Source organism: Syngnathus leptorhynchus, chromosome 7, assembly GCF_054491065.1.
Source record: "Syngnathus leptorhynchus isolate UIUO chromosome 7, UIUO_Slep, whole genome shotgun sequence".
Lineage (NCBI taxonomy): Eukaryota > Metazoa > Chordata > Actinopteri > Syngnathiformes > Syngnathidae > Syngnathus > Syngnathus leptorhynchus.
In genome coordinates, this window is record NC_141201.1 from 12,105,001 (window position 1) to 12,119,730 (window position 14,730).

General features: G+C 45.6%; 1 protein-coding gene across 12 annotated transcripts in view; it reads left to right on the top strand.

Annotated features, from left to right (window-relative positions):
• The window catches only part of bcas3 (BCAS3 microtubule associated cell migration factor), a 211,359-nt gene that overhangs the window by 105,993 nt on the left and 90,636 nt on the right, over window positions 1–14,730 (top strand). For all 12 annotated transcript variants that reach the window (XR_015066690.1, XR_015066691.1, XR_015066692.1 and 9 more), the window contains one exon: window positions 1,668–1,815. Coding sequence is in view for 8 of the 12 variants with exons in the window: in XM_085916434.1 (XP_085772560.1) it covers window positions 1,668–1,815 (148 nt within the window). In the remaining 4 variants the exon portion in view is untranslated. The remainder of the gene's footprint in view (window positions 1–1,667; window positions 1,816–14,730) is intronic.

Here is a 14,730-nt window from a genome sequence, read left to right on the forward strand (position 1 = left end):
TACAGTTCAGTAGTTGTTGGCTCGTTGAACTCTTGTGTTGTTAAATAAAGAGCCGTTTACCAAACCCACGTCTTTCCTGGTACTTTGTTAACGCTACAATATAGTTATAGTTGTTGACATAAAGAGCAAGGAATTTGATCGATGGATTTAATGATTTGGAGTGACACAGATGGTTTGATAATATTGTTTTAATATGATAGTTATTTGAAATATACTTTATATATCGTTCTATGGGTCTGTGGAATAATTAGAAATGCAACTTACAACGGGTCCGACGTCAGCATATGCAGCGCATACGCGGCATTGTTTACATAAAGCACAATCGATGGATTTAATGAATTGGAGTGACACAGATGGTTTGATAAACGTGTCATTTATGTAATACTTACTTGAATAACTCTGAATGTTACGTCAGGCCCGTTCTCAGCTCCTCGTTTGTATATATGTCACGTTAGCATACCGTATCATTTAGCCTGTTGTTGCTGGTTCATGTCTGTTCTTGGTGTTGGATTTTGACAAATAAATTTGCCCCAAAAGTGTGTCTTATACTCCGGTGCGACTTATATATGTTTTTTTCCACTTTATTGTGCATTTTATGGCTGGTGCGACTTATACTCTGGACCAACTTATAGTCAGAAAATTACCGTATATAAACAAGGATACATTTCTTTACTTTGCAGTGCTAAGGTGAGAGGAGGGGTTTGAGGGATATTGATCATAAATCATACTTGTATTTCAGGGGAGCGCTTCAGAGCCGTCGGTCAACAATTTAGCCTCTGGGGGCATATCTTAAACAGGAGAGTAGTGTTGGTGTGAATCTCTTTGTGTTTGGAAAAATGAAGTGTTTGCCTAAAGAACCCAGCACAATTCTTCAAGGAGAAATTTTCATTTACTGTACACTTCTTTAAGTCTGCTGAACAGTGAACAAATAGTATATAATTGTGTCCTCATCAAGGCTTTGTCACAGTCACAGCTTTGTCTTCTTAAAGATATTTACCGTGAAGGTAAACTCTCTGAAGTATCTGGGAAGCTGTGCTTGTTGCACAAAAAGTTGATCGTCAACAGATCAAGAAGGTGGCAGACTGCATGGATGGAAGACATATATTGAAAAGAAGGGTTATATATTGGTCACAGATTTTTCTTTTAAATGTTCATTTGTAAATTTTGAGTTGTTTGCTTATTACTGACACTTTAACAAATTCAAAAAAACAACAGAGATGGGAAAATTCGCATATTTTATTTTGTTACATGAAATAGCTGCATACTGTGTAATTTTTCAAAATAAAATGAATCCTCAACATTACAACTTGCCTAATAATTGTGCACATAGTGTATGTGTTTACAGCAACAAGTGGTAAGTCATTCTGATTCTCCTTGATTAACACATGGCAAGACATTAGAAAGCAGAGCATCTTATTCATAATTACACAGGAAGGCTTTTATGGTTTCGCTATAGATTTTGGAGCGTTGTCAACTCCCAGAATTTGAATACAGATTTATAACTTGTTAATGCCCGAAATATACGTAGGAGATTATATTGTTTTCATTATTCTCTTTTTTGTTTTATGTTACTTGATTGTAATTAACCCTTCTCAATATATACTCATCGATGAGCATCCACTACTACAGCAAATAAATTAATGGTGAATATTTTTTCTTGTCCTCAGCAAAGTTAAGCAGCCAAGAATTGTACAACTTCACCTATAACAACATGGCAAATCCGCAGTTGTCTTCTTTGCCCAACCTCACCGTTGTCCTACCTCTGGCTCAGATCAAACAACTCATGACCCTAGGCACTATCACTCAACGCACTGGGTATGTAACTCACGCACCCATGCACAAGCACCCATGCACACACATTGAACTATAATTGTGAGACAAAGATATGTTTATTCTAGTATTTACACTTGAAATTTTGAAGGTAATTAAACGTAATTTAAATTATATAAACAAATTAGAACGTATATATGTATAAAGAGAGCGAGAGAGAGAGACAGACAGACAGAGGTCTCCTTGTGATTCAGATTTGCAAACAAATTGTAATTATTTATTTTTATTTATTTTTTCCTCATACAAATCTCAATTCATACACATTCTAACACGTTTCCACGACCATTGACAAACAATCTAATGACTCAATGGATAGACAGACAGACAGAGGCCTCCTTCTGATTCAGATTTGCAAACAAATTGTGATTTTTTTAAATTTTCCTCATACCGATCTCAATTCTTACACATTATAACACATTTCTACCACCATTGACAAACAATCCAGTGTCTCAATAGATGGATAGATGTTTACATAAAGGACAATGATTCGATCACGGGATGACGAAGATGACGAAGAGCCCCACGCACTACCCGCATCATTAGCGGCTTTGTTTGTAAGTGACACGGAGGACGAAGAGTTTGAAGGATTTAATGATTTGGAGTGACACAGGTTTGAAAAACTATTATGGCTTTCACGCACACCCGGTCCTACTCAACGAAGCTCTCTTTCACCTCCGTGGATAGAAGTCGGGGGCCGGCGCTCGGCCGGGTGGCTGTCCCGGGATGCTGGATGGGGCTCGGACATGGCTTTTACGCACGCCCGGTCCTATTCTATGGAGCTCTCTTCCACCGCCGTGTCTGGAAATGCCACCTCCGGGGTTGGAAGTCCACGCCGCCGCACGCCTGAAAGTCGACTTTGTTAACGCTACAATATAGTTATATACTAGATCTGTGGAATAATGACGAGGCTGATGTCAGGGCGCACGCTCGGCGTTGTTGACAAAGGACGAGGAATTTGATCAATGGATTTAATGATTTGGAGTGACACAGATGGTTTGATAATATTGTTGTTTTATGATAGTTATTTGAAATATACTTTATATATCGTTATATGGGTCTGTGGAATAATTAGAAATGCAACTTACAAGTCCTACGTCAGCGGCGCGACGCATATGGCCTTTAATTAACCTCCTGTAGTGGCCGATTCGGCTGGAGTTTGTTTTTGCTCCCTCTCCCCGACCCCACTTCCCCCACCCCTCCCCGGCTGGGAGACATTGGTGACATTAGGTGACACCCAAGCTGACAGCTGCTATCTAGATTCTTGTGGACCAAATTCAGGATGAGGGAACTGCAGCGGATTACCCTCCTCAAAGACACTGCCAGTACGATCGAGGGCTCCGCCGACAGCTCTTTGCTTTGGCCTGGACATCCACTTTTTGATTTCCATATTATGTATTTTATGTGCCCTCGTTGCATCCATTGCAGCCTGGTGATCCTGAAAGGGTGATCCTTCCATCTGTGGTCCCTTCTCAAGGTTTCTCATTTTTCCCCTGGTAGGGTTTTTTTTTTTGTTTTTCCTTGTCCTTTTGGGAGCTCAAGATCAGGGGATGCTTTGAGAATAATTGTCAATTGTCTATGTGAAGCCCTTAAAGACTGCTTGTGATTTAGGGCGATACAAATAAACTTGACTTGACATTGTTTACATAAAGCACGATCTATGGATTTAATGAATTGGAGTGACACAGATGGTTTTATAAACGACGTGTTATTTATGTAATAGTTATTAGAATAATTCTGAATGTTAGGTCAGGCCCGTTCTCAGCTCTTAGCGTTAGCATACCTATCATTTACCCTGTTGTTGCTCGTTCACGTCTGTTCTTGGTGTTGGATTTTGTCAAATAAATTTCCCCCAAAATGCGATCTATACTCCGGAGCAACTTATTTATGGGTTTTTTCACAATATTGTGCATTTTATGGCTAATGCGACCTATATTCCGGAGCGATTTTTAGTCAGAAAATTACAATAGATAGATAGATAGATAGATAGATAGATAGATAGATAGATAGATAGATAGATAGATAGATAGATAGATAGATAATGATATGAATGATATAGATACTGATGATTTATCCAAACCTGATGTGTGTGCAAAGGTTACATACACGTATCAACCCTGCATTGATACATTGTCATTTGTGTTTACCATCATGAAATGTCCTCTTTTTAAAAAAAATAAAATCACAATTTTTTCAGTGAGGATAACGTTAAACTAATCGGTAATACACGCTATACATTCTTAATGTGGTAAATGATTAGTCTAAAGTTAAAAAAGTTAAAGTCCCAATGATCATCGTCACACACAAATCTGGGTGTGGTGAAGTTTGTCCTCTGCATTTAACCCATCCCCATGTGATTTTGATCCATCCCCTGGGGGAGAGGGGAGCAGTGAGCAGCAGCAGTGCCGCGCTCGGGAATCATTTGGTGATCTAACCCCCCAATTCCAACCCTTGATGCTGAGTGCCAAGCAGGGAAGCAATGGGTTCCATCTTTATAGTCTTTGGTATGACCCGGCCGGGGTTTGAACCCACAACCTTCCAGTCTCAGGGCGGACACTCTACTACTAGGCCACTGAGCAAATGTCTGGTTCTTAATGCAATATCTATAGTATGTTCTGCACTACAAGGCGCACTAGATTATAAAGTGCACCTTCATTGATTTTTTTAAATTTAGAAAGTATTTCATACATAGGACGTACTGGATTAAAAGGCGCATAGAATAAAACCTACTGCATCAAACTGGGGTTGACTAGGGTTGCGTTCTGCATCCACTAGATCAGGCATGTCCAAAGTCCGGCCCGCGGGCAAAATCCGGCCCCCGGTCAGATTTCATACGACCCACAGCTTCGCTCTTATAATGTAATATTTATGGCCCGCCTGGACTGTCAAACTAAAATAATGATGAAATTTGAAACTGCAATTCCTCCTATTACCAAAAGGTAGAAGCACCACTCCTCTCCACTCTTTTCTGCCATGGCGACTGCAAAGAAAACAAGGAAAGTTTACATTGAGGGCTGTCACTTTCAAGAGAAATGCGAATTACTATACTTCTTCGCTGAAAATCAAGGCAATTGTGTGCGTCTGATTTCTAAAGAGACGGTTGCCTTGTTTAAGGATTTCAACCTAAAGAGACACTATCAGACTCATCATCGGCAGTCACTCGTAGTTGAGTATGACGGTCCTCCTTCCTGGTCTTTGTGGGTCTTCAGGTGGGTGAAGAGGCCGATCCTGGACCCGATAACTCTGGTGCAGTGTGGACAGGGGAACGTAATGGTGGTGGGCTTGGGTTGGGCCTGCTTGGGTTGGGCCTGCTGGTTCTCTCCTTTCTGCGTTTGCGTTTGTCTTGAGCAGCATGGTGGAGGTCAGCGTTATATTGAGCGGCGCCGTCACGGACAAGGTTTCTCCACGTCATCCTGTCTCCGGCCTTGTCTTCCCAAGTTTTAAGGTATATGTAACACTTCTTCAGGTTTGCTTTTATGTTGTCCTTGAACCTCTTCTTCTGACCTCCCGGAGCCCGCTTTCCTTCAGCGAGCTGGGAATAAAGGACTTGTTTTGGGAGGCGAGAGTCAGGCATGCGGATTACATGGCCAATCCATCTCAGTTGGTTTTGGGCAATGGTGGCAGCGATGGTAGGCAAGCCAGCCTTCTCCAGGACACTGGTGTTTGTGCGTCGGTCCTTCCAGCTGATCCTGAGGATTTTCCGGAGGCATCTCTGATGGTAGGTCTCCAGTGCCCTTAAGTGCCTGCTGTATGTGGTCCAGGCTTCTGACCCATACAGAAGGGTAGCTTTGTAGGCCAGGATTTTGGTATTTGCTTGGAGGTCACGATTCTCGAAGACTCGCTTCCGTAGCCTTGAGAAAGCCCCACTGGCACAGCTGAGGTGATGGTCAATTTGATCTTAAATGGTGGCTTTAGATGACAGGAGGCTGCCTAGATCGGGAAAGTGGTCAACCTTTTTTCAGTCGGATGATATCAATAGAGATTTTTGGGGGGCGGACAGGCAAACTGCAGTTTGGTAGTGGTTGGTGGAGGATTTGGGTCTTTTTTATATTAATGGCTAGACCAAGCTGTTTGTATGCCTTCGCGAAGGCAGACAGAATACTCTGTAGGTCTTCTTCCAACAGGGCTACAAGGGCATTGTCGTCCGCATACTGCAGCTCCATGATGGATATGGTGGTGGTTTGACCTTTAGCTCTGAGTTGGTTGATGTTGAGAAGTTGACTGTCAGTTTGGTACATGATTTTGACTCCGTGGGGAAGATGCTTGCTTCTGTGGCGGAGGATAGCAGCGATAAAGATGTAAAATAGTGTTGAAGCGATGACGCATCCCTGTTTGACACCTGTGTCAACCCTGAAGGGGTTCCGTCTCGTCTCCACTGCCGCTGAGCACTGTGGCTGACATGTTATCATGCAATAGTCTCAGTACTCTGATGTATTTGTCTGGGCAGCCAATCTTGGATAGAACCAGCCAAAGGGCCTGACGGTTAACTGAATCGAAGGCTTTGGTGAGGTCTATGAAGGCTATGTATAGCGGTTGATCTTTTTTTCCCAGCATTTTTCTTGCAGTTGTCAAGCAATGAAAACCATGGTTGTGGTGCCTCTGCTCGGGGGAAATCCACTCTGAGACTCAGGAAGGATGCTTTCTGACAGGGAGGTGAGTCTGTTGGCCAGAACCCAAGCGAGAGAAATGCCACTGTAATTCCTGCAGTCTGCCTTGTCTCCTTTATTGAATACGGAGACGATTAAGGCATCTCTGAGCTGCGCAGGGATTTCCTCTTCTTCCCAGATCTTAAGAAGCAGGGCATGGATGTGCTTGAGAAGGTCGGGTCCACCTTTCTTCAAGACCTCTACTGGAATTCCATCGAGCCGAGCAGCTTTGTTGTTCCTCATCTTCCCAATGGCATCTTGCAGCTCGTTCAGGCTGGGTGGCTCTCCCATGCTTTCAGCTGTGGGCTGTTGTGGTAGATTAAGAGCCTCCATCTCAGGTATCGTGTCCCTGTTTAAGGGGTCCTCGTAGTGTTCTTTCCACCTGTTTGCAATTGTCTCCATGTCCTTCAGCAGCAGGCCATCCTTGTTTTCGAGATGGCGGCGCGTGCACACGCAGCAACCTCTCTCTGTCCCAACCAATCAGTGTTTTGTTCCTTTACTAAGTGTTTGTCCGACAGTTTTGCGTGTTCATCTAGTCTTACCGCGTTGTACTACAAGTACAGCAGGCAGGCTCTGCTCGACATCGGCGAAAGCGAGATTTGCGGCGTTCTGAACTTTGAAACGGAGACATTAAAGGCACTCTGACTACTCCGGTCTGAAACAACGCAGGACTCGTCTGCTACTCCTTCCCCGGATGGAAAGCGTCGGAAGCGCTGTGCGAGGAGGCAGAAGAGGGGCAAGTGCGGAGGCGTCCGGGCCAGGCTAGCGGCCAACCCAACTCGCCCGGCCGTGCCTTCCATTCTTCTGGCGAACGTTCGGTCGCTGGACAGCAAAATGGATTGCGTTCGACTGCTGAGATCTACGAACCGGACAGTGAGTAACTGCTGTGTGCTCGTGTTCACTGAGACTTGGTTAAATGTCAACATTCCGGACTCTGCTGTACAACTGAGGCAGCTAGCATGATATCGAGTGGACCGGGCCATTGTAAAGGGTGGTAAATCACGAGGAGGAGGAATCTGTGTCTACATCCGTGGTGCCGGGACGCTGTAGACACTGCTCGCCACTGGCGGAGTTTGTGATCATTAAGTGCCGTCTTTTTTACCTACCAAGGGAGTTTACTGCGATTCTGCTTGTCGCGGTCGACATCCCGCCTTCCAACGTTGGAAGTGACAGGATCACGGCCCTTAATGAACTGTATCAGGCTGTCAGTGATCAGCAGACGGCGCACCCTGACGGTTTCATCATCTTCACTGGTGATTTTAATCATGCTGACCTGAAGTCTGTCTTTCCAAAGCTTCACCAGCATGTTAATTTTCCAACTCGTGGTGACAGCTTCCTGGACCTGGTCTACACTGCACATAAAGAAGCTTTCAAGGCCACACCCCTCCCCCACATCGGACTTTCTGACCATGTCACCGTTCTGCTTACGCCCGCGTACAGACAGAGAGTGAGAACTTCCAGGCCGGTTCGCAAGCGAGTTAGAGTGGGACCTGAGGGGGCCTCTGATGCTCTTCGAGACTGCTTTGGCACTACGGACTGGGAAATGTTTAAGTGGGCGGCCACATGCAACAATCGGACGGACATTGAGGAGTATGCTGACTCTGTGACCTCGTACATCGCAAAGTGCATTGATGATGTGACCCTCCCTAAGTACATCATCGCTCGGGCTAACTGGAAGCCATGGCTGACAGGGGCTGTCCTCGGGCTGCTGAGGGCCAGAGACAAAGCTTACAGGGCTGGGCATGTGGCGGGCGTGAGATCAGCCAGGGCGAGGCTGTCCCGGGGCATCAAGGATACGAAAAAGGCGTTCTCTTCCAAGATCAAGCCCACTTCAAGGACAGCAGGGATGCTCGGGGCCTGTGGCGAGGCATTCAGACCATCACGGACTACAAGCCCGCGCCGCAGAGCCGTGAGGGCGACGTCCCTCTGCTCAACAAACTGAACCGCTTCTTTGCTCGCTTCGACGCTCAGAACAGCACTTGCCCGCTGAAGACCCCTTCCCCTCCGAACAAGCGGCCCCTGTGCCTCTCTGCCGTTAGCATGAGGAGGACGCTTGCCGCTATCAACACCCGTAAGGCGGCGGGCCCGGACAACATCTCGGGCCGAGCGCTGAAGGACTGCGCTGAGGAGCTGATGGATGTCTTCACGGACATCTGTAACATTTACCTGCAGCAGGCCGTCGTCCCGTCATGTTTCAAGGCTGCCACCATCATACCTGTGCCGAAAAAACCTGCTCCTTCCTGCTTCAATGACTACCGCCCTGTGGCACTGACACCCATCATCATGTGCTTTGAGCGGCTTGTCATACCGCACGTCAGGTCTATTCTCCACCCCACCATTGACCCCTTCCAGTTTGCGTACCGAGCCAAACGGTCCTCTGAGGATGCCATTTGCTCTGCCCTCCACTCTGCCCTCACCCACCTGGAGAACAGAGACTCGTATGTGAGATTGCTGTTTGTGGACTTCAGTTCTTTATTCAACACCATTGTTCCACAGCGTCTCATCTGCAAACTCGACAAGCTGGGCCTCAGTACCTGCCTTTGCAACTGGCTACTGGACTTCTTCAGTCAGAGGCCTCAGGTAGTAAGTGTTGGCGACAATGTTTCCGGCAACATCACGCTGAGCATGGGGGCCCCCCAAGGCTGCAAGTTCAGTCTGCTGCTCTTCACCCTGCTGACACATGACTGTACTGCAAACTACTGCAGCAAAATATGCGGACGACACGACTCTGGTGGGTCTTATCACCGGGGGCGACGAGACTCAATACAGGTCGGAGGTCGACCTTCTGGCCACGTGGTGCAGGGACAACAACCTCCTGCTGAACGTCAGCAAGACCAAGGAGATTGTTGTTGACTTCCGGAAGGGTCACACCCAACACCTGCCGCTGACCATCGACGGTGCTGTGGTGGAGAGAGTGAGCAGCACCAGATTCCTGAGGGTGCACATCAGTGGGGACCTCTCCTGGACCACCAACACTGCGTCGCTGGCGAAGAAAGCTCAGCGCCACCTGTACTTTCTGTGGAAACTCAGGCAAGCAAGTGCTCCTCTTGCCATCATGACCACATTCTACCGTTGCACCATTGAGAGCGTCCTCTCCACTTGTATTGCTGTGTGGGGTGGTAGCTACACTGAATAAAATATGAAGGCCCTGCAGCGCATGGTGAACACGGCTAGTAGATCATTGGTGCTTCACTCCCCTCCCTGAAGGACATTAACACCTCCCATCTCACCCGCAAGGTGACCGCGATTGTGTGTGGAAGGACATTTACACCTCCCATCTCACCCGCAAGGCGACCGCGATTGTGTGACGTGAGACACCCCGCTCACTCTTTGTTTGATCTTCTCCCCTCTGTGAAGAGGTAAAGGAGCCTGCGCTCCCGCACCACCAGACTCACCAACAGCTTCATACTCCAAGCTGTCAGGATCCTGAACTCTTTCCCCCCTCCACCCTCGGCTGCATAACGTCCTGTACTGCTGTATGTACGCTTGCTCCATTTTGCTCCTCTTATTTGTCTATTTATTTCTTTATTTATTTATTTATTTATTAGGTTATTTGCTTATTACTTATGCATCGGTCTTATCTATTGTTTATACTCTTTGTGCTTTTTGCCTGTATGTGTTGTGTAATTTTCTAGTCACCGTGGGACGGTGGGAAACGTAATTTCGATCTCTTCGTGTGTCATAACATGTGAAGGAATTGACAATAAAGCAGACTTTGACTTTTGACTTGACTTAGAGCAAAAGGGGGTTAGGCAGCGGTAGTTGGGACCATACAGCACTCATGTGGCATCAAAGAAGCCTCTCATGTCTCCAGTAAGCAAGCTGCTTGATCTCCAGAGCCTTCTTTGTCCACCATTGGTTCTTCAGTTTCCTAACCTGTGTTTGGACGGCTGCCTTCGCTTTGGCATGGGCTACTCTTTTCACCTTGCAGTGGATGTCATTTTGCCAAATGATGAAAGCTTGCCACTTGTTAATTAGCTGCTGGATCTCAGTGTCATTCTCATCAAACCAGTCTTGATGCGTCCGCTTTTTGTGACAGAGGATTTTTTTGCATATGTTCATTATGGTAGTCGAAAGTGTGCTCCAGTGTGTTTCAGTATCCTCTGGGTAGTGGTTGGGCAGCGCTGCACTAAGAGCCTCCTGCAGCTGTTGTTGGTCGGCGGTAGGCAGCTTGATGTTAATTCTTGGCCGGCACTGTCTTTTCTGCATCCTTTTTTTCCGCATTAGGCGGATGGACATGATGGAGCGAATGAGGCGATGGTCGGTCCAGCAGTCGTCTGCACTGGTCATTGCTCTGGTGTTTAGGACATCGCAGCGGTCTTTAGAGCGAACAATGACAGTCGATGATATGCCACAGTTTGGAGCGAGGATGCATCCAAGATGTTTTGAACTTGTTTTTTTGACGGAAAAGTGTGTTGGTGATGACCAGGTTGTGTTCTGAGCACTTGGTTAGTAGTAATGTGCCACTAGAATTTGTGTTTTCCAACCCCTTCTCTCCCCAGCGTACCCCTCCATAGGTGGTGGTTTCGTCCCACTCTGGCATTGAAGTCTCCAAGCAGGATTAGTTTATCCTTCTTGGGGACTTCCGATAGGACTTTGTCTAGGTCAGCGTAAAAGGTCTCTTTAACTTCATTCTGTGCATCAAGTGTTGGTGCATAGGCTCTAACGATCGTCGTCATCTGATTGTTGGCAAGCAAGTTCGTCAATGCCCACAGGCAGTTCATTGAGGTGGTTGATGAGGCGGTTCTTGATAGCAAAACCCACGCCGTGGATTCTTGGCTCAGTTGCAGGTTTTCCTTTCCAAAAGAAAGTATATCCACCTTTTTCCTCCTTCAGCTGCCCTTCATCTGCCAGTCGGGTCTCGGAGAGTGCTGCGATGTCGATCTGGAACTTTCTTAGCTCTCTGGAGATGATGGCAGTTCGCCTTACAGGTCGATCACTGGCTTGGTTGTCCGTTAGGGTCCGCACGTTCCCGGCACCAATGTGTACATGTTTTTGTTTCTGACCGCATGGTTGTGATCCCTCTGGATGCGGTATTCCAGACAGGATTTTGTGAGGCAGGCTGTGTTTAGCATACCTTTTCTAACCCGCTCCCCTAAATGGGGTGAGCAGAGTGGATCCTGAATAGGGCTGCTCAGTCATGGGTGCAGCTGCCGAGAAGCTCTTCTGCCTCAGTCCAAGAACTTAACGACTGAATCTAACATTCACCGCCTGTGTACCAGGTTGTGGCTAGGTGCTGCCAGACCTCACTGTCCTGCCCCCGTTATCACTTCCTGATCGCCACAGGACTTTGTTGTCCAGAATGGAAAATTGATTAAGTTCCCTTCAGGAGGACGCCTGCGCGTGACGTCTTTTAGCGTGGGGATACTGATGCGCCTGCTGCCACCAGACACTCCTTGGCAGAAAGGGGCCGGGATCCAATGGCATGGAATCCCTGATGATTGGAGACCACCCTCTTTTGCAGCCTTCATCCGCCATCAGTGCCGTTGTGACTTACAGTGTCATCCTCCGCCACTCCCACCATTGAGGTCTTTGGATCGCACTTTGTCTGGAACCTCCCCTTCGACCTTACCGCCATGGTTGAACCTACCAGGAGCCGAGACTCCAGACGGCATCGCTCTTAGGTTCATCGGAACACACAAGGCTCTCCACCATGGCAAGGTGGCGATCCATGGAGAGCACTATCAGACTAAACATGCTAACACATACGACAAGCTAACAGGTAGTGACCGCACTGATAAAGTGAAGCAGCTCCAACCTGAAATGGCATCACAACAGTGATTCTTCACGCGGGGCTGTGAGTCAAAATTAAATCAAAAGTAAATATTACTTAATATTAAATATTACGAAGTGGCCATATTAATACTGTAGATGTTATGAATCTGTAGATGTGACAAACTATTACTTTCTGAAAAATATTGTATATGACAAGAGCAAAATTCACTTGTTCTAAGTTTTAATAACAGACAACTTTGCGTTACTTATAACTCCTGTTTAAAATGTTCATGAGGCAAAAATAATTTGAAACTCATGTTAATTTAAGGTATTTCATACAGTTTTTTCAATGTTATTTGACTCGTCAGATATGAATGAAAGGCAGAATTTGTGTTTTTAGAGTTGTTCACATCTGCCTGAGTGGCTTATATTTGGTTATATTGTCATTTAAAAAATAAAGACAATTAAAACAATGATTTTTTTTACAACGGTGTGTATTTGCATGAAATTTGTGTAGTTAAAAAATGTCTGAAAAAAATCTATTAGCCCCCGGGCCCCTTCACTTTATCAAATCTGGCCCTCCTTGCAAAATGTTTGGACACCCCTGCACTAGATGGAGCTGTGCTAAAGGGAATGTCAACCCAGTCAATGAGGTAAAGTCCAACTCCCATTCCGTATGAAAGTGATACAGTTTGGCTTCTTACTTGCCCCAGCAACCCCACTCGTTTTTGATGGTCATAAACTTTCTTTAGTTTAAAAGAAAAAAGTGAGTGCATGCGTTGATGTGTAATGCGTTGATTAGCTTGTTAGCTTTGGTGCCGGGCTTGTGTATGCGCAGCCAAAATGCTGCGGTTTGGGGGGGGGGGGTTCACTGTGATTGCCTCCCAACGGGTTTACCTATATGTCAATCAAGCGATGGGATAAAAGTGATACAGTTTGGTTTCTTATTTGGTCCAGCAACCCCACTCATTTTTGATGGTCATAAACTTTGTTTAGTTTAAAAGACAAAATGAACGCGTAATGCGTTGATTAGCTTACTAACTTTGGTGTCGGGCTTGTGTATGTGCAGCCAAACTTGCTGCAGTGAGGGGCGTTGGTTCACTGGGATTGGCTCTCGACAGATTTACCTGTATGTCAATCAAGCGATGGGACGGATTCTAGCCTATAGAATTTTTTTTTTCCAATGTCATGCGAGAGACCAGTAGTATCTTACTGCGGTGATGCCCTTGACCACGGTTGCCATAATGCTAAAAGCGATGCGACCTTGTAATTTAGTAGTCGTACCAAAACGTACTGAAACATTTTGGCAGAGCACTATGTACAACCAGTATGGATCAACAAATTCATCAATTGATCCATATATAAGGCGCTCTGCATTATAAGGCACACTGTTTTTTTTGAGTAAATTTTAAGTTTTTAAGTGCGTCATATAGTGCAGAAAAAAACGGTACATAGGTGTATAAAAGCCCATTTCCAGTAACCATCCCTCCAGTTGGTCCATTGTGTTAGAAGGCTAATGGATGTTTGGAAAACCCTTGAAACACTAGTGTATGTCTGGGTCATGGCTATATATATATATATATATATATATATATATATATATATATATATATATATATATATATATACACACATACATACACACACACACACACACACACACACACACACACACAATCAAACCTCGGTTCTCAAACGTCCCGGTTCTCGAACAAATCGGAATTCGAACAGAAAATTCACGTTTTTTTTGCTTTGGTTGTCTAACAAAAATTCGGAAGTCGAACCTCGCGAGATGAGCCGGTAGGACCCGAGAAAACCCAACCGCGCGGCCCGGATGCCAACTGACTCCATTCGTTGAGGATTGTATTAACCCTTAATCATGCCTCCAAAGAAAGCAAGTGGGAGCAATAAAGCTGCTGATAGTGAAAAGAGGAAAGTAATGTGCAAAACTGTTGAGTTTAAAAAAGAATTAATAGCAAAATAAGAATCTGGTGTGCGTGTGTCCGAGTTAGCTAAGGAGTTTTGCATGGCAAAATCAACGATAAGCACCATAAAACACAAAGACGCTCTTAAAGCAAGTGATGTTGCTAAAGGATCGACTGTGATTAGCAAACAAAGGCCACAGGTATTGGAAGAAGTCGAGAAACTGTTGCTAATTTTCATAAACGCGCAACAGTTAGCGGGGGAAAGTTTATCGAGGACGGCATTTGTGGCAAAGACGATCTGAAAAAAAAAGACCCTAGTCTGGTTCCTCAAGGGTTTGATTTTAAGGCAAGCTGAGGATGGTTCAATAAATTTAGAAAGAAAAGTGGGATACATTCCGTGGTTCATCATGGGGAGGCTGCAAGTTCGGACAAGGATGCTGCCGAAACGTTTAAAGTGGAATTTGCCAGATATATCAAGGCCGAGGAATACCTTCCCCAGCAAGTTTTTAACTGCGATGAAACTGGCCTGTTTTGGACGAAAATGCCACGAAGGACCTACATCACACGGGAGGAAAAGTCGCTGCCAGGTCACAAGCCTATGAAGGATAGATTTACTC